The following is a 23,555-nucleotide window of genomic DNA, read 5'->3' on the forward strand; positions in this document are numbered from 1 at the left end:
GAGCGCTCCGGGGCTCCGTATCGTGACGATCAGCGCTCTCGCGTTTCTAAGAATACAGTGTACTTTATTTTTAAAAAAGCACGTTTTCAAAATAAAATAGTTCACAATGCAACGTTTTGAAAAATTAAATTGACGTATAAATTGAATTTTTAAACCCTACCTGGTGAAAATTAGTAAATCGTTATAAATTTTTTGTGCAAAGAGTCATTTGGTACAGTGTAAATAATAAGTGAACACTAATTAAACCGATAATGAGTTGAATAATTTTGCCAAAGTTAATTTTATTTATTCTCTTTTCTAAAACCTTGTAATAATAAGTGTTAATCGAATATTTAAGATGTTAGCGTATCACTACCATTGAAAATAAGCAAATCGTACAAAGACAGAAAGAGATGAATAAATCGAATATGAGTAATGACGATAACTGCGTCTCTGCAGTTTGTAACACATTCTGGATAATTATTGCCTTAGTTTGCTTACTGGTAGAACCAACTAATTCTTCAAATTCTTGGTCAGATAATACTGACTTGAATTCACCGACAAGGAAAATGTACTGTCCTGATCTACAGCCGCAATCATCGCTAGATCTGGAAGAAGTAAATGATAAAAATTATTTATTTACAGCATTACACTGATTCCGAATATTCTTCTTCTTGTCCCACCCAGTACACGTGAGACTTCGTGATTTAAATCAGCATCTCATCTGAATTAATCATTCAAGTATTTTAAATCACATTATCTATAGCTGTATAATTTAAAATTGCTAATTCAGGTTCGTAAAAAACTATCTGCGCGTCTGCGTACGTACAATGGTCATTGTGCTGCTTACAATTAACGACGTGACTGCGTTGACTTTATTAAATGATTTAATCATGTGTCCTCTGCAATGCCAAACAGTAATAAAGCCTGGCTAATATTCCTGTTTTGCGAATTATTGAATCTTTAGAAGCTATTTATAGCTATTTCGCATTGGAATTTCATCCCTCTGGCTTGCCGTTTTTCAGATAGACGTATATTCACCCCATTCTCCTCTCCCATCTAGCGCAGCATTTTATAAATCCATAGTCAAACAGTGTGTATAGATAAGCTTCTTATTTCCTTTTGAAACTTTTTTCCTTTTATCCTTTAAGCCTTTTTTCACCCCAAAACTGTTGATCTTCTCTTTCCTCTCCATAATGCCGTCAAATTGCCTGGGCTGGTAATGACCACGATAAGAGAAAAGTAAATGAAAACAAAGTGATCACATTTTTGAAATCCAAATACAGATAATGGAAAAATGGTACGTCATGGAAGTTATTAAACACAAGGTGGACCCTCACAGAGCAACGATAAGTGGCCATTATGTCGTCAACAGCTGTCCTATAGTCACAATTCAATCCGCCAACCGAGGTAGACTCAGATTACTTTGGACCGAAGAAGCTGGCAACCTGGAATACTTTTTCAGGATACCTGATCCCTTTGATGGACCTGGATTTTGGGACTCGAGGGAACTGCAAAATGGTAATGATTATGATATCATTCGTTCTGATTCTTTATTTGTTTATTTTTTTTACTCACCTGATTGTAACAGAACAATTTGCTCTGCAGGCACTTTATTGAGCAGCAACTACACCCAGTTTGTGGGAAAGGTGCAGGTCATGAAGGCGGTTGGATCACATATGGTCTTGACGTTTTGCTCTACAACTACTGATAATCAATTATATTCCATACTTTTATCACGTGAGCAAAGTCTCCAGAGCAGCGATGCAAATGGTGTTCATAATTTGCTCGAAAGGAATAAATTGAAAATCCGTAGTGTACAGAAGACTTGCAGAAATTCTGCAAGCAGGTTTAGAATGAAAATCTCTAGTTGGATGATGAATGCTGTTTTAGTTGCTTTAATATCTCAAATGAAGAGCGGCACATTTGAAATATAGATTATAAATTATGATTTGCAATGCAAAACATAACGTAACCATAGGTATGTGTATAATTATTTTTGTGATAAACAAAACTGAATGTGCGCTGAAAATGTTTTTTGTTCAAATATGAATATTATATACAGATATATTGCTTGTTGAGCTTGGTATAAAATAATATTATAATCCATGATGACAATATGACAATTTAAAATTTAGACTCGTTATTTAAAAATACAGAAATATAGGTATATTAAATGTATATAAAGAGAGAAAAATTGTTAGTTGTCCTTAAAGTATATATGTATGTTTGAAAACAAGAACATATCTACGTTGATATTATCATAGATTCTATTGAAAATAAATGTGATTCTACAATTAATGTGTTGTTTTATGTCAATACCATATCTGCATATCAATTTCAAATTATAAGACGTCTGAAAACCAGCCAGCTCAGTTCTGCATACACGTATCTGTTATGTGGTGGGGAGAAAATCCAAAAGGAAGAACGAAGGGTTCAATAATAATTGAGGTTAATTCGACAATTAACCCCCTCCCATACTCCCAACTATTCTAAACTCGAGCTCCGTACCATTAAACTCACACAATCTCCTCTTGGAGCGATGATCAATGATGCACTTTTACTTGGCTGCTCTAAGCTTTGAAAGTTTTTGGGACACATTTATAAAGAACCATTTCCTCGGCTCAAAAAATAAATACAAATCCAGAGATTCTAAATAAAAGATCCCCCTGCTTTTGGTTCATTTTGTTATTTTCTATGACCTGTGAGAACAATTTACACACTGGTAGGAGCTCCCCGTTAGGCGCGGCTGTGAGTCAAAATAATTTGACGTAATTGCGTGACTGTAATCCACATGAACGACTACGTAGAATTGTTTGACAAGTTTAAAGTGGGATTCGTCGGTTGCTATAATGCGGTTTAAAGCGGTTATTACGAATTTAAAATGCTTCCGTAACAACGATTTTCTTGGCTTGATGAAAATCTTTCTGGTCAACAATGGGTCAACACAGGGGCTTGAAATTTTTTAAATTCTCATTCGTATAACGAGTTATAACGACGTCCGGTGCAACCTGAAACCCTAAACTTCAGACAAATAATTCATACGCTAATTTCTCCAACTACCGCAAGTGTTTCGTTAGTGTTCAATTATACTCACCACGTTAAGTGGATGTGTCACAAATACGCGAAAGACGCCTACTCGACTATTAAACCCATAGACGACATTATACGCGCACACGTAATTCACTAAACACAATACATTTACATGTAATAATTTGGAAGCACCACAATGTTATAACACAAGCGGCGTACCGTTTTCAATTTCGATTTTCTCGGTTTTAGAAACCCCCTCACTGCTACAACATCGTATGCGTAGCTGTGTGTACACATTATCGGTCAAACCATACGGAAAACAATGTGCTTTCGCTTCAATGAATCGAATTATCCTCCACCTTCATTCTCATAACTCCAGAAGCTGGGGAGTGCATCTATCTTTATCCGTATTAAAGAGGATGAGGTATTGTCGTTATTTTGACAGACTTTAATACTATGAAAAGAATTGATGAAACACGATAATCACACAGCACACTATGTTTAACGTTATCACAAACTGAGAAACAAATCCACTTACTAAGTATCATGGATTACTTCTGATTACTTGTTATGTAATGCACAGAACTGTCATTTAGAGTCTTCTGTAATTGTCACGCTGTTGTCCTTGGTGTCCGGAAACAATTGTAGAGTAGACAAATGGCACAATGGAAGCAAGGGCGAGGCATAATCCGATGATGGGTCTATACCAGACCCAAGCAAAACCGATGACTAACAAACTGATGGACATTGAGACTGAGATATTCACAGATTCAATAGCAATAACGCCGCACAAAAATGTAGAATTCAAAACAAGAGTACGAATTATATTGGCGAGGCAAGTAGCTGCCAGGAAGAGCACCAGCCACCCAAGACCTCTAGAGACAACAACGAACGCATTTATTGTAGTGTTCTCTGAATTTTAAGCATTCCAAACTCAGAAATACAAATGTAACTGACCTTATTGCCCAAGTGCGCCAATAGTTGTGGACGTGTTCCAGGTGGAACATTTGGTCAACGGGAATCCTATCCTTTCTTTGTAGCAAAATTTCTTCCCCATGAGTTGTCATGTATGGGACTATAACGCCATTAACTTGCATTCCAACAACAGAATAAACGTCTCCACCCTTTCCAGCGTAAGAGAACTGAATTCTGATGTCCCCAATCTGTTTTTTTGATAGAATTTTATTTCATCATTATCATAATTGAGTTGTTTGTTATTACCTGGGGATTCCATAAGTCTGCGCTGTGATAGTAAAGACCAGAGTGTAGTTTTATGTCTTTCCGTTCAGGCCTTTCATCACTGGTTACTTCAACGAAGTCGTTAAACTTTTTTTTCAGTTCTTCCCCAAGAGTTAAAGCTCCGATTCGGATCTCATTAGCAATTTGAACCTGACTTTTCACAGGCATGACTTTGGGATTGTGATGCCCTGTCCTGATGTAGAATTGGTCAGAATCTACCAGCTTGTCTTTCCATTCCATAGTGTAGTAATAGTGCTTTTCATCTTCAGTCACACCCCCGAAGCTAACAAAATTCAAATAACGTTAATTGGAAGCTGAAACATTAGTTAATAAACTCACCTACGTTCCTCCTCAATCTCAATCCACTGATACATCTGGACTCGTCTTTTCAGCTTGACACTCGCTATTACAATTCCATAGTCTGGTTCCGTCAAAGGTTCTAATATTTTGAGAGGTCCGTAAAAATGCACCAACCTGCCTTCGTTTTCTGATAATACGTGTTTTGTGTTCATTAACGGTACTACATTATGTAAAGCTTCATCTAATGAGTGTGCCGTTCGAACTGCACGACCCTATGAATAAGAGATGAAATTTGAGACATGAAGCCTAGATGAAGAAAATTCTAATAGGTGATACCTCATTCCAGAAGAGCAGCAACATTCCTGCAGCGAAAAGTATTGATCCAATTATAGCGGTCAGCCAGGATTCCTTGAATTGTTCAGCAACAGTCATCGGTGTATGAATGGGACCAGCTTGCCGTACACTGGCCGATCTATCTTGCCGAAGATCGTCCGCATCGCCTCTTCGTATTTGCCCATTCTGTCAAGGTATAAGAATATTTAGCAGCAACTCTTTCAAATGAATTAGAATCAGAAAATTGAGAGGTTGTGTTTTTGAGTCTCTCACATTTGTTCGATACATTATATTCTGGCTGTTATCATTGACTCGGACATCACGCTCGGGAGGTTGATGATGATAATTCAAAAATAGAATTCTTGATAATACTGTAATACATTATTGACACGATTGAATCTTTGCGAATTATTTTCACGGTTTTCATGGGTTTTTTTTCTTTATACTTTGTATGTCAAAAATAGTTCGCGAAGATTCTGTTTGGCAGAGCCGTTGACTGAAGCGCTCCGCTACAGACGATATTTTCAGTGGCGACTGCCCAGCTACAACGCGAAATCCCAAATCATCTGTCAGGAGAAATTATAAGTCAACAATCAATTTTTTTGAATCGTTCGAAAATGTCGAAGGCAGGAATTAAATTGAAGTCTATGAGGAAAATCGTGGCGAAAGTCGATCATTCTTCTAAATTAAGAACCAACATTCCAGCTGGTATGGCTATGGCGGGGCCACCCCTAGGACCCGTGCTAGGACAGGTTAGGTAATTCCCATGTATTTTGGCTTGATATTCCCATCTTTTAGTTTCGTTCTAGTTCAGATAATATCTTTTGAGAAAAAGTAATTCTACCCATATTAGACATATCTTGAATGATAATCATCAACTTATCTTACTTCTTTGCAGCGGAACATAAACATTGCGGCATTTTGCAAGGAATTCAATGAGAAAACAAAAGACATAAAAGAAGGCATTCCTCTTCCATGCCGAGTTCATGTGACCTCTGATCGGAACTATGAACTGGTAATCCACCAGCCACTGACAACCTATTTTCTCAAACAAGCCGCTGGTATCCAGCGTGGTGCTATGCATTCTAGTTAGTAGTTTCACTGTCATTTTTTTCATTGGTATTTTTGACCTTCTTGCTTAATATATCATTTACATTATTCCAGAGCTTGAAGTGGCTGGTAAAATAACATTGAAGCACCTTTACGAAATTGCAAAGATCAAGTCGGAGGATCCTCCTTTGGCTCTAATGAACTTGCAAGGAATTTGCAATATGCTGGTTGGAATAGCGCGCAGTTGTGGAATTCAAGTAGTCAGGGATTATGATCCCAAGGAATATCATCAATTCTTGGAAGAGCGTAAACTAGTTGTCGAAGCGCAGAAACAGGAATTACTAGAGAAAAAGAATGCCAGAATGCTTCGAACATCATAAAATATTGTATTGATTCTAGGGTACACGCCAATCATACATCTTGTAGATATTATACATATATTAAATAAAAAATATGACATGAATTTTCGGACTGTACAAATATTTGCCACTTTCTTCTGTCCTTATTCTTCCCCCACCTTCAGGATTGTACTAATATATCAACCATATCTCGACTAATTAAGTCGCATTCTGTTACTTTCTAAATCTAAACATGAAGGAGAATGTAATAGATGTAGAGGCGGTTTACTCAGGTATATTGTATTCAAATATACATGTATACATATATATAAGTATGTCATAATCGAAAAAACATTCTCAATGATAATTGAAGTAATTCAGTTTATATTTTTACTCAATTATTATCTGAAAAAATTGTTGACAAACAATACTTCGATACAAGAGAATGATCCGATAGCAAAATTGTGAAGTTCAATAGTAAACTACTAACATTACAATGAATATTGTTCGTAGGTAGCCCTCAAGTCCAACGAAGGTTAATAACAACTTAGCTTAGCAGTCCGATATCCCTCGAGATTGGTAACTGCAGACAGACTATGAGTTTACCTTGGATCGAACAAGATCTGCAAGAATGACATTCAACAATGGTATGAAAATTTTACTAAATAAATCATTTTTAAATATGAAGCATTGTTCAGAAACACACACCTGTTTTTTTGGCAAAAGTAGGCGTTTGTGCTGGAACTCTGCTACGATGACCCGAGAATTTTCCGTTTATTAAAAACATGAGTTTACCCCACTGCTACTGCTGAGATTCGAGTTCGTTTTCTCATTTAATCAATTACCATGTCGATTAGCAGGTATGATACTTGATCCATTTTCGATTTAGCATATTATCTACAACGGATGGACCATAATACTATAAAATTCCTGAGGAATTTAAGGGATTGAACTCGAAAAGTTTCAATTACTTGCTGACGATATTTCCGTGACTTTGATGTCCAGATCTGCTTCTCTGTACAACGTCCTCTTCTCTCAGCAAAGCCCTCCGATGCATCCTTTTCTTGCAATAGCCCACTCTTTTCTTGGCAGATTAATCCATCCTGTTAACACAAAATGCTCTTTCCATGACAGTGTCCTCATCCCATGGGGGCATTCTCTTCTTATGGCTGCATCCTCTTCCCATGGGGGCATTCTCTTCTTATGGCTGCGTCCTCTTCTCATGGCAAAGTCCCTGTACCATGGCGGCATCCTTCTTCCATGGTGGCATTCCCTCCTCATGGCGGTATCCTCTTCTCATAGCAGTATCCTCTTCTCATGGCGGCGTCCTCTTCTCATGGCAAAGTCCCTGTACCATGGCGGCATCCTTCTTCCATGGTGGCATTCCCTCCTCATGGCGGTATCCTCTTCTCATAGCAGTATCCTCTTCTCATGGCGGCGTCCTGTTCTCATGGCAAAGTCCCTGTACCATGGCAGCATCCTTCCTCATGGTGGCATTCTCTCCTCATGGCGGTATCCTCTTCTCATAGCAGTATCCTCTTCTCACGGTGGCATCCTCTTCACATAGCAGTATCCTCTTCACATAGCAGTATCCTCTTCTGATGGCAGCATCCTCTTCACATAGCGGCATCCTCTTCTCGTGGCGGCTTCCTCTTCACATAGCAGTATCTCCTTCTCACGACGGCATCCTCTCCACATAGCGGTATCCTCTTCTCATGGGGCATCCTCTCCACATAGCGGTATCCTCTTCTCATGGGGCATCCTTTTCACATAGTGTCATCCTCTTCTCATGGCGGCTTCCTCTTCACATGGTGACATCCTCTTCTCACGACGGCATCCTCTTCACATAGCGGTATCCTCTTCTCATGGGACATCCTCTTCTCGTGGCGTGATCCTCTTCACATGGTGGCATCCTCTTCACATAGCAGTATCCCCTTCTCATGACGCCATCCTCTTCACATAGCGGTATCCTCTTCTCATGGGGCATCCTTTTCACATAGTGTCATCCTCTTCTCATGGCGGCTTCCTCTTCACATAGCGGCATCCTCTTCGCATAGCGGTATCCTCTTCCCATTGGGAGTCTTCTTCTTATGGCGGCATCCTCTTTGCATGGGGCATTTCCTTCATATGTGGCATCATCTTGACATATCTGCAACTTCTGTCCATAGCGGCATCTACTTCTCATGGCGGTATTATCTTTCCATGGCAACATTCTCTTCTCAAAGGCGGCATCTTCTTTACGTAGCAGTAATCTCTTCTCATGGCGGCATCATCTTCACATGGCTGTATCCTCTGCCCATAGTGGCATCCACTTCTTATGGCAGCATCTTCTTCACATAGCGGTAATCTCTTCTCATGATGGCATCCTCTTCTCATGGCAGCATCCACTTTCCATGGTGTCATCTTCGTTGCTCAACAGCATGTACATACATCCATTTTCTTCTTTCTTCTGGGTTTAGTTAATCTCTTCTATATTATGTGTACGCCGGAACATATTGATATAATAAGCCAGAACAACCAGTCAGCCTTGTCGAGTCAGTAAAGCAATGAAACCATAGCGAATAGATGTGATGCAGATTTATAGGATTACAAATCGAATCGGTGAGCTCAACGGATGCAAAGTCGACATGGGATCTATCTTTCAATTCAGCCTGCCAATTCGTCCCTCATTCATATCTGACCAAGTGAGAGATGTCTACAACCACCAACTCATGCCTAGTGTCAAGGATTCAGGTCTCCATATTCCAAATACAGATTCTAGAAAACTTAATTAGCATATTTGGGGAAGTACGAGAGATGCCTGCCGCTTAACGCGTGTCTTGCTGATTGCTTCCAAGTATAGCCAAGCTTACGGTTTAAAGCGTCAGACAATTTCTAGTTATAATAAGATGAACTTTTACCTGAATTTTCCAAAATTTATACTCATTGCTCAATTCTCATCATATTGCTTAGGCCTATCTTCTTCATTCACCATACGTTTGAGAATATGGGGCCTTTCAGACATGGAAAACTTTCCAGATTTTTTCGTTCAATTTATCTTAACATAGGGTCTGTTGATTCAGTATAGTTTTTACTACGGAGACTCAGAGTAAGCAATATACCAACCAGTGCGAGCGCTTATACACAAAGATTGTTGAATTAATAAAGCATGCATATTACAGCAATGATGCGACGTGACATCCTCTTACAATACCACAGATGATGTTTGTGAAAACAAATTGGTTTCGTGTATCCTGTGAGACATCACCCCAATCCACATTGAGCGGCATATTTTAGCAACAAACGTGATCAAGTTTTGATTACTTTCTTTTAGATAGATCGAAGGTTCCTTGCCGATTCACTGCAAACAGCTTAAACATTTTCCAAATCTCTAGAAATACCTTGATGTGGGCAGCTAATAGCTAATTGATTATAAATTCATAACTCCATCTGAACAATTCGTAAGCATTTAGCTTTGGTTCTTTCAATCGCCATGTCAATATGTCATCTGAAATGAATCTGACCTACAGAGAAAAAAGTTAAATCTCTAACTCTCAACCACTCCTCCCTCGCCCCTGCCCCAACGGTTATGATTTATTCATGTCATTTGGAAGTGATACAAATATACATGATGTGATATGTAATGATATAAAATAATCGCATGGTAACAAGTGTAATTTTTCGAATGTTTTAAATTATGTAGGTATGCACTTTTGTGCCATGCTATGAAGTTCTGGACCTAGGCATCTTGTACGAAGCACAAAAGCCTAGGTATTTCATCAATCAGAACATTTTATACATTTTAGGTCACTCACCTAACACTCTGCCTAAACTCTATGCGGCTTGAAATCCAATCATATTTAAGGTCCATTACAGCAGCGGATCATTGCAAATTGGGTGTCGCGTTGTGACATGTCAAGTTGTGTGTTGTATACCCCGTCATTATTCCTGCAGGTTGCATTAGTTGCCAGGAGCAATACCATCATATTATACACAAAACATTACGCCACGATTTTGAACAGTCGTCCGGTGAGTGAGAATTTTTACTTTGCCAAGTCCTGGTGCTATTTAAATATTTAACAGAAACAATAATCCGCACAGCGACATACTTTGACACATTGCTTTTGGAAGACTTGCTCACAAAACTGCATGCGAATTTAGACGCATAACCGATCCATCTTCACCACAACTATTATTCCACTTCACCAACATCCTAGGGGATTATAGACTTGCTACTATTACGCGAGTATGGGCATTTGCATATCATGGGAATTTATGCCAAGTCGCAAAGCGTTAACACATCATGCCAGTGGGAGGAAGATTCGGCCGTAATCTGGTTGGGCTTTCTAGAAAAAAATCAAATATTTTGCTGTTCCCCTCTCCCCCCCATCGCCAAGCTTTGTTGTGGACAATCCAAATTTCTTTCGTACTAATTTTCACTAGTAAGTTCTGAGTGAGAAATTACGTTAATGTTGTATGGGTGTATTACCTATGTTTTCCGACATTCAGACGGTTAAGTAGGAAACGTTTCTTTACCTGATACTCTGTCAGTTTGTAAACTTTGGGCAATATCGTTTTTCATTCACTTTTTCGGACTGGCGTTCCTATTTTTGTGAGGATGAACGTTCTATCCAGAATTTATCACATTACCTCGTCAAAAATGCATTCGGCAATCTACCAAAGTACTGGAACTCCGACATCCACACCAGCTTTCGGCATGCCTGTAGCTCAAAATGATAATAGTGACTTCCCGATTTCCCCCCTGCCCTCACAAAATACTTAGAAGGATAATGGTCACGAAATGAGTCCTGAGCAACGATATCGATTCATCTGTTACCTCGCTACACGTTAGGAGTCCGCTTACGATAGACACTCCACCAAATCCGCACCCAGGGTCATTCGACTAACGTGATTGCCTTGCTGTAGCTAAGAATTATCACCTTGGCTGCTCCCTCCTCCCCCTCCTCTCACCGCAAAGTATACTCCATCATATAAATATTGCAACCGATCATTGACCTTTTACCTCGATTACGATCCAACAAAAGCCGGCTCCAATGAAGTTCGAAATTTTAATAGCGCTCGCCGAATTTTCTGCCACTATTCTCCCATGTACCACAAGGCAATAACATTCGCTTTGGATCCAAACAAGTCGAATAATTCCGTGTCTCGCCTGATATGTTCCATCTTCATGAAGCTCGCAATCCTACAGCTCAAAGTAAAAGGTTTCGTGAGCCCCCCGCTGCCCCCCATTTACTTCTAATAACAGGTCATGTTAATTATGATACACTGCGTGCCATATCAAAGATGTCCATTAATCAGTGAGCGTTACCATTTTTCAATTTCTGTGCACCTCGGTGTAACTTGTAAGAATCTTGCTGATAGTACGCTATTGCTGCTCATTGTCAGTTGCAACAATCTGGAGTTGGCGGTAGACTATATGTGTACACTAGTTTTTGGTTTACCAGTCACAGATGAAATTTACTAATTACAGACCTGCTTTCTTGGATTTGGACAAGGTTGCTAGCTTACGGTTGCCAGTCTTGGCATCTCTCTTATGAATCCGATAATGAACGCCAAATCAGTTTTGGTCCAGTTGATGGAATGGAAGAATTTCTTTCAGGATCCTCAGATAATCTGAACATCTTGTGATCCGCTGGGAGTTCTGTGGCTCAAAACAACGACAAGAACAAAAACAAGAACAGGATCGATTATCCTGGCTTATGACCAGATCTCTCAATGCACTACTTGACTCTGTTCCTCCATTCAAGCTCCTTGTGTACCACGCGTCTCATATAATACGAAATTCTCGCACAACTACTGCGGTCAAGAAAAGTTGAGAAACGCTTTTTGAAGAATCAGTACCTCTGTATATTGCTCTCATTCCTTTGCTTGCAATGTATCACATCATCACGGTAATTCTCCATTTCTCTGCAACCTCACTCACACAGTTTGCGCATGTAACAGCAACATCTCTATCTGGTGCACCCCGTGTGTTATTGATAAATCGATATTCATCCAGGTAGAGAATCAAGCAGTGCTTCTTCGGTTCGAATCTGCGAAAACACTATTATTCCTAGCCCTAACTGGGCTTGCATCTTCCAAAGTCGCCGAGGTAACAAACGTATTTTTCAATTTATAGAGTGCTCAGATTTCTTGACCACAAAACATATTTCCCATAAGTTATGACATTCTAGACAGACCCTTAATGTAGTGATACCTTCCTCCATAAGCAATCTACAAGACTGGTTAATAAATATAGGAGATACACTTAGCGTTGGTATACACTCCCATACCTGGCACTTTTTCTATCCTAGTAAGGTATTGGAACCAGCGTATTCCTTAACAACTGCGGCATGACGAGGTTTTCTATGTTTGGCGCAGCAGGGTGATCGGCGGTGTGCAATGCTGTATGGGATGAACCCGTGAGTAGTAAATGAACCCTATTCAACTTCTGTTTCTGTCCTTGTTCCCAGCCAGACCTGAGAAAATATCATATTTCCGGAGTGGGGAGGGGGTAAAAAAAGACAGCTCACCGCTGGAACTTTTGCCTAGTTCTCTGCCTGAACAAAAGATGACATATCGCGAGATGAGGCCTCTTTTCTGAGGAGAGAGTGAGTGTCGGCGTGCCATATTTGACATGTAATATCAGCCAGGCTACGTTGTGGCTGTCTAAAAACACAGACTTCCACTTTCCGTTTTTTGTTTTACAGCACAGCCCGCCACTTGCCGCCAAAGGCTCGTTCGCTTGCCTCTCTTTCTAAGTTCGGCGAGACACGCTGACAGCCCAAATGATCTTTGTTTCGATCGTTAGCTTGCAACAGAATTTTCAGGGGCGAATTGGCATACTGAAAAGGATTTACGGAATTAATAGCACAACATATAGAGAATATCGTGACCAAATCAAAATAATGTAGTTTTTTGTAAATATCTTTATTTTTTTTGTCTTTGGATACTTTCATCCAAGTCTTTGAATCTCCATCAATAATCAATAAAATATATCGTTATGTGTACAGAAAAAATTCAATATGAACAGATTCTATACCTATGATTACAGTAATTTTTTGTAGAACTAAATTCCATCTAAATGAAATATCTTCAACACGCGCATGATTAAATCGTTTCTTTCATAGTTCACTAGGGTTTGTCATAAATTTCTCTATTCCAAAGAAACAATTTGAATATTTAAAATCAAACTCCTAACTGTGAATTAGAATCCGATAACCTTTGGAAATCATCTTCATTGCTCCTAATCAATTTGATCCAAAATATTGTAAAGGGATTCTATAATGTTTGGTGCAAAGAAAAGATTTTGGTTTTGATACGATCTACAAACCAAACCGCCGATTGGCAGAGAGCTGCCAAATGGCCTCAGGTCTTCCGCTTCCGCATCCTCCAGCCGCCATTGGCCCCGGCCATCTCTGCCCTCCATTCCATTGTCATCTCAAACGGAGAGACTGCAATTAAAAAATATCCAGATATACACAGGAACATTTCAGCTTGGATCATTCTCTTCTTTTGCTGAGTACTGTTAAGTACGGGAAAGTAAGATGGAGTTATGTTCGCCTTCCTAGGCTCTTCTATTCTCTGCTCTCGGATCTCCTTAGACAAGGCCCTCTTACTTAAAGTCTCATTCCAATTTGTGTATTGGAGGTTTTGAGAACTAATTGGCTTTTATACAATCATGAAAAGTATAGATGCAGTCATGCTAGAGATTGGCTTCATAATGTGTGTCCAATGAGCACTTCCCGTTGAATCATCTTTGCAGGGGAACTTTAATTTCCTTTAACATTGACATGAAGCTATCCAAACTACTAAGTTCTGAACACAACGGCGTCTTCCAGACATTTCCCTCGAGTCTTTCATATCCTATGCTTGAAAAGTCCTCCCCATTTGTACAATCTTTGTGATCGACGGTTAATTTATCCTTGACCTGCTGCCACCTATTAAATCTTAGGATCTGTTTACTGCGCAATTCCCTTTCGGCCGTTGTCAGCGCATAAGTGAGGACAGCCTCCATTCTCAGGTTGCGTTTACGGCTTCGGCGACAAATTACTTTTTTCGAGCGTACTCTCAGAATCCAGTTGGATAATTCTTCTGTGTGACTCGGCCGATCCACGTCAAATTCTCTCAGCTTAAAAGTGGCCCCCATTTCGACTTAGTATAATCAAATGTCTATGCCTGTGGGCGTCTCTATTTCAGCAGCTTTCGATTCGTAACTAGTTGTATCTTGGCTCTTGTTACTCGTACTCGTCGTTAGTTGCACAGTTAAAACGACAATCACTTCCAAACGTCTACTAATTCTTCAGCCGAATAATTAATGAAGACAGTAGTAGTACACACCAACCTGTATCAAACTTCGAGTCGCTGGTGATGCTCTCGTCCCGAACTAGATACTACGCACTGACTTCTCCGTTACGGGATGATTCAGCCCTAGCTCTCCCTCTTCAATTTACCGATGTATGATTCACCATACCACTAGCAACTCCGCTCGATACAGCCCCCGCCGCTTTCGACCTCGGAATGTGCGCGTTCGACCCATGGTGGGAGTTTATATACCCCGGCAAAGGCCAGCTGCAACACTAGGAGTCTACCCGGTGTTACTCCGCGCTACGTGCTGCAAATAGTCCCCTATATTCAGCTCGATTTCATCGAGTCTAGCTCTTTATTCATGCAAATTTCGAATAATTCCATACCTGGAGTTCTTGCGTTAAATTTTACTATCGTAGTTAGGTGAATTCTACTCTTCTATCTCAACGATGGATCGAGATTTATAGAAGTTGGGATGCGGAGTAAAGTAGACCATAGTCGGTTCTGTGTCCTGGGCGTCGTCATCGAGACGCTACGTCGTCGTGTGGGCGTCCTCCCCTCTACCGATGGCATCGCAAGATGAAGGTGACGCATTCGAGATCGTCATTGATTTTCACCTTGTATAACGACGCATAATGCGGAAGAACTACAAGTTTTTTCTAGGTATCGTTTCCGATCTGCTGTCGAGCGAGAATATTTCCCTGCGAATTGTCTTATAACTTTTCGGTTCCTCGATGGCGGTAGAAATAAGAGGAATTCAACCATCAAGGGTTCATGTCATGTTCATGTACATTTAACATTAGTCGCAGTCCTCCAAGCAATTTTCTGAATCGTCTACCTGCATAGCTCTTGTGTTTTCTCAGGGTTTTCTAAGATATCTAATTGAAACCAAAAGAAACTTCAGCTCTGGCCATATGCACAGGCAATAATTGTGAAAAACCAAACGAGTTTATTGATCGAAGCCAGTTGAACAAAATAAATAGAACTTCGCGTCGTCGCATTGGTGACTCAAATACGCAGTTAACTACATACCTAACAAAGTATATATATCTTTAGGTGGAGCATAAAATCAGTAGCCAGTTAATTTACAATGATACGTTATGTCTCGACAGAGTTTACCATTCAGAGGTCGTGATGTCCAGGTTGATAGCGAGGCATTAAAATCTTGTACAACCATCAATACGGTGTGTCTGCTGTTCGCACCTGCGTAGTCCATTTTTTTTTTTCTCATCCATGTATACCTGTGAATTGACGAGTATGCACTGGTAATCAGACTGGATTATGAAAAAGGAAGGTGATAGCTACGTACTTTCGCTGACGATTAATTTAGTCATAATTCCAAATAAGAGTTCAATGCTCTATTAATTACATGAGGGCGAAAACATTAGCGATACACTGCACGTTTTGTACTAGCGGGTATAAACTTCAGGTAGTAATGTAGGTCATTGCGATTTCCACGAAAAACTTAGCTAAGATTATCTTTAGATTCAGGTATGTATTTACATGGGATATCCAAAAAGTCGCTCGTTCAAAGTGCACGATCAGACGCATGTTGCATTATAGCCTTCTGTAACAAATAGAAAAAACAAGCATCACGATACATCCTTGAACACTATGATCAACTATTTGGAACGTTAAAATCTGGTCATCTACGTCTGAATTTGGCTAATTGTAAGCTCAACAACGGTTTCATAAGCAGTTGCAGCAGATGGACATTGAGGAATCCTTGACGGGAACCCATTGTACCATTCTCTCTCTCTTTCTCCCTTTCTCCTTAGCCGATTCTTCCTTTCTCAGTACAATGCCGGCTGGCAAATTCTACTTTCGACGAACCAATGGTTTCCAGGCCAGCTGCTACCCCCCCCCCCCCCCCCCCCCCCCCCATATTTACGATACCCTTCCAGTGACCGTGTGATCGGCTGTAAGCGGGAAATTCCCGCTATGTTTACTTGCAGAAACAATAACGAAGGTTTTGAACGCCTGGATGCGTTATTCGGAGTATGGGAATTTATTGGAATGAGAAAAAAAAGTCGTAATAACTTTGGTGATACCGTAGGCTAGGTAGATTTATCTGATTTTCAATTCTATTGCTTTACCTTCAATGGTGGCAAGGCGTTTGTAAGTTGAAGTCCCAAGCTTCGTGCTAAGACAATCGGAGCAGCGGTACCTTTGTATAATCTATGCAATGCGTCGATCGCCAGCATAGTAGGGACGTTGTGTCGTTGTCGCAGGGTTTCGTATCGGCTTAAATAAGCCATATCTCCGAGTACAGCTCCATTTCTACTAGCCTCAGTCATGAGTTTAACGAGAGCGGTGACATCTCCAAATCCTAAATTAACGCCCTGTCCCGCCAGAGGATGAACTCGATGGGCGGCATCCCTATGTTGACGATTTTGGATATAGGTACAACGAAAAAAAGCGAAGGACGATACTCAAATGTCATCTGAAAAGCAATTCATAAACACACCCAACCAGTGCTACTCCTGGTCCGACGTAGGAAGCAGCATGCCCAAAACCAAGAGGAAACGCAGCTCTAGTCCCCTCCACAATTCCCCCAATGGAGGGTTGTAGTTGTCTAGTTACTCCACTGTGTAAGGAAAGCCCTTCAAGAAGCTGTCCGAGGGCTCGCATGCCGGCTTCTACCATCCCGTCCTTTGGATACATTTTCCATAGCGCTTCGTTCAACTCGTCGACGAATTCTTCATCTGAAAGGCTGAGCAGTTTCTTAGCTTGGACGGTAGATACGGACCAGACCAGAGAGCTTAGGGTATCTGTGAGCTGTAAACCGTTAGATATCACATAGACTTCGATTCAGAACTCTTTAAAAAACGTTTCCGAAACTATCAACAGAACTTGGCCGAATATTCAGATAATTTTTTGGTTCTATGGTATAATTGTCAGCAATATTGCAGTTGGAAATTTGATTTTGAGATTTACCGGTAACAGTGCTACGGGTCCACCCGGTAAGAATCTCTGCCAAGCCACGATGTTCTCCGTAGGCTACAACAGAATGTTTTCAAATAAGAAATGGTGAAAATTTCATAATTGATTGAAAATTCGGTAAATATCCCTCGACGATACCTCGGATAGCTGTACAGTAGCAACGACGCCCATTTGCTCGTAATTCCATCCTACGTATTGCACTCCCATTTTTTTGCGGACCAATGAATTCACCCCGTCCGCACCGATCTGAAAATATTTTTTATTTACATTAGGATACTGTGCCATGCAACAAGTTTTATAGTTGTTAAGATACGAGGAGGAATTCACACATGAGACGACTGCTTTGAAAGTTCAAAGCTGCGGAGAAGTAGTCGTCCAGAAAGTTCTATGGAGAATTGAGAAATATCCGAAAATAGATTACAGCGTGGGGAGATTAGAATGTTGACCGATCATGTCGATACAATTTTTCATCAGACATATATATTAAAATTATATATTTGTTGAATACAAATAGACGAAGGGGCCGACGTCGAACGATTATACATATAGGCATACATCTACATACGTGGAGCTGAATATCAGCAGGGCGCTAACACGGCGAGGAATCCGCGGGAATAACGAATAGGTCGTACAGCGGTTTCGTTCGATTAGAAGGGGGGAAGATATCTCTAAATAACTTTGGTTTCGTCTTGGAACTCGGGAAAAGCCGCTAAACTGTTGAGGGGTTTTAAAGAAAAGTAGAAAAAATCTGCATTCCGTATTCAAAGTTCAAACAGACCGCTTGTTCTTCGAATCTTCTTCAATTCGAAGGATCTAACTTCACATACCTACTACGCAGTTATAAATATTAAACTATTCCGAAGTGGTCAGGGTGTTGTGCCGCGCATCGAGTTTTAAATAACAATTTTTTTGCATACACACACGTACTACTTCATGAATGCTCTGAATTTTTCCTCTGACCGGGAACTTTCATCACACATTATGTGGACTCGCAAGGAAAAAAATGACGCTTATAACTCCTTGTAATTGATCGTTAGTCACGTTTACCCTATTGCAAAAAGACTCCAGCAGTGAACATAATATGGAAATAAATAAATAAACGCTCGCCGTTTGACATAGTTCCTTAGATGCATGTACGTATTATTTGGTAAACGGATTGACGATTGCAATGAGACAATAGATTAGAGCCGACCTACGCTATATTATACATGTTCGGTGAGTTTTCAGAGTGGAAACAAACACGATATTCGAATGTATCATGACGATTGATAAGAACGGCAAAAGTCGAGGAAATGATACATGCCGAGATAAAGAGCTGCTACAGGATGAAGACACCCGCAGAGTGACGTGATAATGTGATGTCAATGCGGTCGATGATTCCAAGCAAATATGAAACAGTTAAAATCAGTTCTCTGTGAGTCCAAGGTGGAATAGGATACAGATCGGTAACTGCGCTAAATATATGGCAGATGTGCTTCATAAACATCGTGAATCGCGCGTGCGAGGTGTTTAAATTACGACTGCGTCTAGAACAACGCTACTGGTAGCAAGACTCTTTCATTGTTCACCGCTCGCTCGATCGGACAATACTATATAAATGGTAAGCCGAGAAATTTAGAAAGTTCGAGCAAATTAATCACATGGGGATAATGCGACTTTCAGGAGGCGATCGTACAGACTGTACAAAGGATGTCCAGCCCTGGACGGCTAAGTTTGTTTGCCCGACTGTCTGGATGCCCTAAGAGCGAAGTGAGCCCAGCCCCCGAGGAAAACAACGGGACCTCATCCGCTGCCTTCGTCGATTTCAAGGTAAGGAGGTGAAAATCTAAGAAAAAAAGCAAATTTGGTACAGGATTCTGAATTCGTTGTGAAACTCATTAGGATGAGGAACAAATGTGGGATACCAAGTCTCAAGGCAGCATCTCTTCCGAGGATTGCTCGGAGCTGGCCGTTTTTTCTTGTGCCAGACAGCGTCCTAAGTCGCAACAGCAGTTGTGGGAGAGGGATGAGATGATTTCAGCTTTGTCGACGTTACCTGCAGGCAAAGTCGCAATCTCTTTGATTCCGAGCCTTTACGGAGAGGAGCTCTGTAAAATTCTACACAAAACTAAAACCCTAGACGTCACAGACAGTAATTGCAGGAGCCACAGACTATCTACTCCCAGTTTTGACAATGGGTACGTTTTTTGAAAATTGTCGTTTGGATGATATAATTGCCGATATTGTTTATTACCCTCAGATACATAAGAAAAGCGTCATTGGCAGCGGAGAACGAAGCAGCTGCGGCGGCAGAGCCTGAGGAACTGATAGCGAAATGGCCGAACACTTGTTTGTTGGTATCCTGTTTCTTTGGAAATTTTGATCTGGCGAAGCACCTCTTGTCCAAGGGGGCTCGAGTCGATAGTTGCGACGGAGATGGCAGGTTTGTTGAATAGTTAAAAATAAACTAAATGAAGATATCAATAGTCGATGACCTATTGCCTGGATCTAGAACACCACTACATTTGGCTGCATCTTCGGGGTCAGTTGAAATTATTGAGGAGTTATTGAAGCATGGGGCAAAGCCTGGAGAGTGGGACGCGAGCAAGAGATGTACACCCTTGCATTGTGCAGCTGCTGCTGGAAATGTAAGATCGGTGAAACAGCTGATAAAAGCTGGGGCTGACGTGAATGCTGGCTTAGAGGTGAAAAGTCCGCTCCACTATGCCGTATTGAACAACGCTGGAGATTGTGTCGAAGCTTTGCTTGAAGCAGGGGCCTCTGCCAACAATCCACAGGTGTGAAAATGCACCCAACAGACGATATTCTGATTAATTGATTTTACTGTCCAGCTACATTTAATTCCAACTACTAGGTTTATACGGAAACACCACTCCATGTTGCTGCCAGTCTAGGCTCAGCACGTTGCGTGAGTCTTCTCCTCAATCATCGTGCAGAAGTGAGAGTCCAATTTGGAAATACAAGGTCCACACCATTGCATTTAGCTGCCGAAGAGGGAAGTGTAGAATGCACCAAGTTGCTACTCGAGCACAAGGCTCAGTGGGATGCTAAAAATTCGAGGGGTCAGACAGCGCTCCATTTGGCTGCTTTAGCACAATCTGCTGAGACGATGGATCTTCTGATTAAAGCTGCAAATGATGTAAACGTGTTAGATGACAATGGTAGAACTCCTTTGCATGCTGCTGTTGCTAAGGCTATGAGGGGTGGTGAACTGGTCAAAGCGCTAATACAGGTTTTTATGATTTGTTCTCACCATCTATGCAACTTGATCCCTCCAATTTCTCTACAGCAGCGACGTTGAATGTATGGTTTTTATTTTCCATATTTATTTGTTCAGGCAGGAGCGGATGTGAACAAGCCGGACAAGTACGGTTACACTCCTTTACATATAGCAGCTCTTAACGAAAATTCATCTCTGGTTCTCCTCCTGCTGGCCAATGATGCAGACCTCACTGCCCGCACAATAGGTGGAATTTCAGCACTAAGTTTCATCGTGCGTAGAACTCCGGATGTGCTGCCAAAATTTTTGGGGCACTTGGATCAAGCGATTTCTCTACATGACCATGAATTGGGAGATGTCGACTGCGAACTGAGATTGGATTTCAAGCCACTGATTTCTGGAGGTCGTGGTGAGGCGGATCTATTGCTCTGCCTGATAGACGTTGGTCAGAGGCATGCCTTACAGCATCCTTTATGCGAGAGTTTCCTCTATTTGAAATGGTTACGTATAAGGAAATTCTTTCTGATCAGTTTGTTTTTTCACTCCATATTTGCAGGCGTGTTCACGGCCTACATCCTCATACAGTTTTTTTTTCACAAAGAAAATTTAGGCAACCTACTCCGCTGGCCTGTGCTTGGATTTACATGTGCACTTGCTTGCAAGGAAATATTTCAAATAGCACATGGCATAACCGGGTATGCCAAGCGTTGGGAAAATTGGCTGCAGTGGAGCGTTATTATATCTGCTGGATCTGTTTTAATCAGTTCAGGCGGCATCTGGTCCCATCATGTGGCAGCCTTAGGCATAACTTTGGCCTGGATTGAGCTTATGGTAGTTGTTGGCCGTTTCCCAATGTTTGGTCTCTATATACAAATGTTTACCCAAGTTTCGATTAACTTTTTCAAGTTCCTGGGGGCATACTCCTGTTTGATAATAGGCTTCTCTTTAGGATTTACTGTGATTCATCAGGATTACAAGTCCTTTAAGAATCCTTTTGTTGGATTGATAAAAACCATAGTAATGATGTCGGGAGAGTTAGAATTTGAGGATATGTTTTGGCAAGACAGTAATTCCATCATCAATTATCCAGGGACAATGCATGTGATGTTTTTAGTGTTTGTGATACTGGTAACTGTGATCCTCACCAATTTATTGGTAGGTCTTGCCGTTTCGGATATACAAGAACTTCAACGGTGCGCTGGCTTAGAAAGGTTGATTCGGAGGGCCGAACTGGTAGCGCACTTGGAGAGTCTATTGTTTTCACGACTCTTGGATTATGCACCTATTAAGATAGTGAAAATGTGTCGAAAAGGAGCGCTATTGTTGCATCCGCCATACCACTGCGCAATACATATTCGCCCCAACGACCCAAGGGACAATCGACTGCCGAAGGATTTAGTAAAGGCAGTTTATAACTTAGTAATTAAGAGAAAACAGCGAGGTAAAGTAACGAGGTGTGCTTCTACTCGAAGCATAAATAGTATGGAAGTTGGGGATATTAGGCTGAGTAGGCTGCACAGTATTCCATCTACCAGTGAATATAATAGACAGCAGATAATGGAGCTAGCTGCAGAGCTGAAGAAATGCTCGGGTAAACTTGGTGCTCAACTTGATACACTGACCAGCAAAGTACAACTGATTATCAAGGAAATGGAGCATAGCACGTAACGATACTCTTCTGGATCAATTATTGGCTTGACTGAATTTATCTTACCAGTAATTTTGTCTCAATGCTTTGCCCATCCTGCAGAGTTATTCTGGAGTTTTGGCAGTGTTTTGAGGGTATCAGTACATCCGCGACCTTGGCCCCATATACCAGATCCACAGACTCTTTCCCAGATAGTTGTTGATTAATGGCATACAGAAGCAAATCATTTTCCACAATGAAGGCCAATTCTTCAGCAAGATGATCTTCGCCAAAAGTGATCATAGCGTCTGAGCAGGCGTCCCAAACCTGTGCATTCAAGTTTGATTTTCATTATTTTCAAGAATCGCATACCTTTATGTATAAGTGGTTATTGCTTGGCTTAAAAGTGTGATTAAAAATTATGTACAATTAGTAATGAATAAAAATAATAGATCTGAATATATTAACCTGCATTTTCTTCACTGGTGCATACCGAACTGCTTCTACATGTTGCCATGCTCCAATACTTGACAAAAGTGTACGAGTTTGTCGATTCAATGCCACAACTCTGTTTGAGTACTTGTTTTGCACGTGATAATTCTGCTTATTTCCACTTTCAAGCAATAGTACACGTTTTTCCTCTAGTACCCTGTTGTTGGCTGAAATAGATCCAGGTTCGGATTCAAACAATGTCTCCAAACTTAGGCAAAACTTACCCTGGTAAAAAGTGTATAGATCTATTGGATCAGTGGTGTCAAAACTAACCTATGGCACAGGCCAGCGTCGTTCCGACCATACCACCTCCGGCGATAACGATGTCATAATGTTTCTTAGGGTCGCTTGATGTGCTGTAATCGTTATTTGAAATTGAGTATAAACTCGAAACAATCGCTCGGTATTTGTAGGGCGACGACGTTAAGACGCTAACGCGCGATGTAGCTGATAAAACCCAAAGACCCGCCATAACGAACACTTGGCGATTTTCATCTGTCACTACCGGCCTATTTCGCGCCGAGCTTTAAGCTTTAGAGCATTGTATCTACTGACCTCTATGATACACTTGTACCACGTGGAGCAGGCACAGCTACGAAATCTCTGACACTTGGTATCGATTAAACCTCGTCAATATTCCAACGTAAACAATATTCACATTTTATTGATCAAATATGCAATCTTTCTTCATCAAGGCAATGCTTAGAAACGTGGA

The 23,555-nt window shown here is 40.8% G+C and overlaps 6 protein-coding genes across 15 annotated transcripts; 3 read left to right on the forward strand and 3 right to left on the reverse strand.

Annotated features, from left to right (window-relative positions):
- The first annotated feature begins 392 nt into the window (after nt 1-392).
- Nucleotides 393-2,280, forward strand: LOC105691879. The gene is made up of 3 exons (XM_012410674.3): nt 393-596; nt 1,266-1,500; nt 1,588-2,280. The coding sequence occupies exons 1-3, from the start codon at nt 393-395 to the stop codon at nt 1,914-1,916; spliced, it is 768 nt and encodes a 255-aa protein (XP_012266097.2). The 3' UTR covers nt 1,917-2,280.
- Nucleotides 2,281-3,445: 1,165 nt separating this feature from the next.
- On the reverse strand, nt 3,446-5,445 carry LOC105691877 (transmembrane protein 43 homolog). The gene is made up of 6 exons (XM_012410673.3): nt 5,158-5,445; nt 4,888-5,070; nt 4,591-4,823; nt 4,234-4,534; nt 3,970-4,175; nt 3,446-3,887 (listed from the first exon to the last, which is right to left on the reverse strand). The coding sequence occupies exons 1-6, from the start codon at nt 5,170-5,172 to the stop codon at nt 3,605-3,607; spliced, it is 1,221 nt and encodes a 406-aa protein (XP_012266096.2). The 5' UTR covers nt 5,173-5,445; the 3' UTR covers nt 3,446-3,604.
- LOC105691880 (39S ribosomal protein L11, mitochondrial) lies at nt 5,393-6,397 on the forward strand. Its single transcript, XM_012410675.2, has 3 exons — nt 5,393-5,636; nt 5,783-5,972; nt 6,049-6,397. Exons 1-3 carry the CDS (start codon nt 5,502-5,504, stop codon nt 6,312-6,314), a joined length of 591 nt encoding a protein of 196 aa, XP_012266098.1. The 5' UTR covers nt 5,393-5,501; the 3' UTR covers nt 6,315-6,397.
- LOC105691808 (ubiquinone biosynthesis monooxygenase COQ6, mitochondrial) lies at nt 6,298-23,464 on the reverse strand. Of its 9 annotated transcripts, none has more exons than XM_048652008.1 (13): nt 23,114-23,464; nt 22,817-23,007; nt 22,436-22,675; nt 17,640-17,747; nt 17,496-17,558; nt 17,026-17,336; nt 16,655-16,937; nt 16,062-16,125; nt 15,678-15,799; nt 14,945-15,590; nt 14,596-14,865; nt 6,981-13,705; nt 6,298-6,895 (listed from the first exon to the last, which is right to left on the reverse strand). In XM_048652008.1, the coding sequence occupies exons 1-8, from the start codon at nt 23,310-23,312 to the stop codon at nt 16,087-16,089; spliced, it is 1,434 nt and encodes a 477-aa protein (XP_048507965.1). In that variant the 5' UTR covers nt 23,313-23,464; the 3' UTR covers nt 6,298-6,895; nt 6,981-13,705; nt 14,596-14,865; nt 14,945-15,590; nt 15,678-15,799; nt 16,062-16,086. The 9 variants fall into 9 exon arrangements, 7 of the variants coding, with proteins under 7 accessions (XP_048507965.1, XP_048507966.1, XP_020711443.1 ...); XM_048652009.1 differs by having other exon boundaries at nt 14,945-15,608; XM_020855784.2 differs by having other exon boundaries at nt 15,868-16,125.
- On the reverse strand, nt 13,662-14,589 carry LOC105691881. The gene has a single exon (XM_012410677.2). The coding sequence runs from the start codon at nt 14,398-14,400 to the stop codon at nt 14,005-14,007; it is 396 nt and encodes a 131-aa protein (XP_012266100.2). The 5' UTR covers nt 14,401-14,589; the 3' UTR covers nt 13,662-14,004.
- Nucleotides 18,129-22,531, forward strand: LOC105691969 (transient receptor potential channel pyrexia). 2 transcript variants are annotated; one of them, XM_048651985.1, is made up of 8 exons: nt 18,129-18,634; nt 18,729-19,101; nt 19,164-19,310; nt 19,383-19,678; nt 19,741-19,923; nt 19,993-20,278; nt 20,356-20,733; nt 20,839-22,531. In XM_048651985.1, the coding sequence occupies exons 2-8, from the start codon at nt 19,099-19,101 to the stop codon at nt 22,387-22,389; spliced, it is 2,844 nt and encodes a 947-aa protein (XP_048507942.1). In that variant the 5' UTR covers nt 18,129-18,634; nt 18,729-19,098; the 3' UTR covers nt 22,390-22,531. The 2 variants fall into 2 exon arrangements, with proteins under 2 accessions (XP_048507942.1, XP_012266246.2); XM_012410823.3 differs by having other exon boundaries at nt 18,129-19,101.
- Nucleotides 23,465-23,555: the final 91 nt, after the last annotated feature.

This window comes from Athalia rosae, chromosome 3 (assembly GCF_917208135.1).
Source record: "Athalia rosae chromosome 3, iyAthRosa1.1, whole genome shotgun sequence".
Lineage (NCBI taxonomy): Eukaryota > Metazoa > Arthropoda > Insecta > Hymenoptera > Athaliidae > Athalia > Athalia rosae.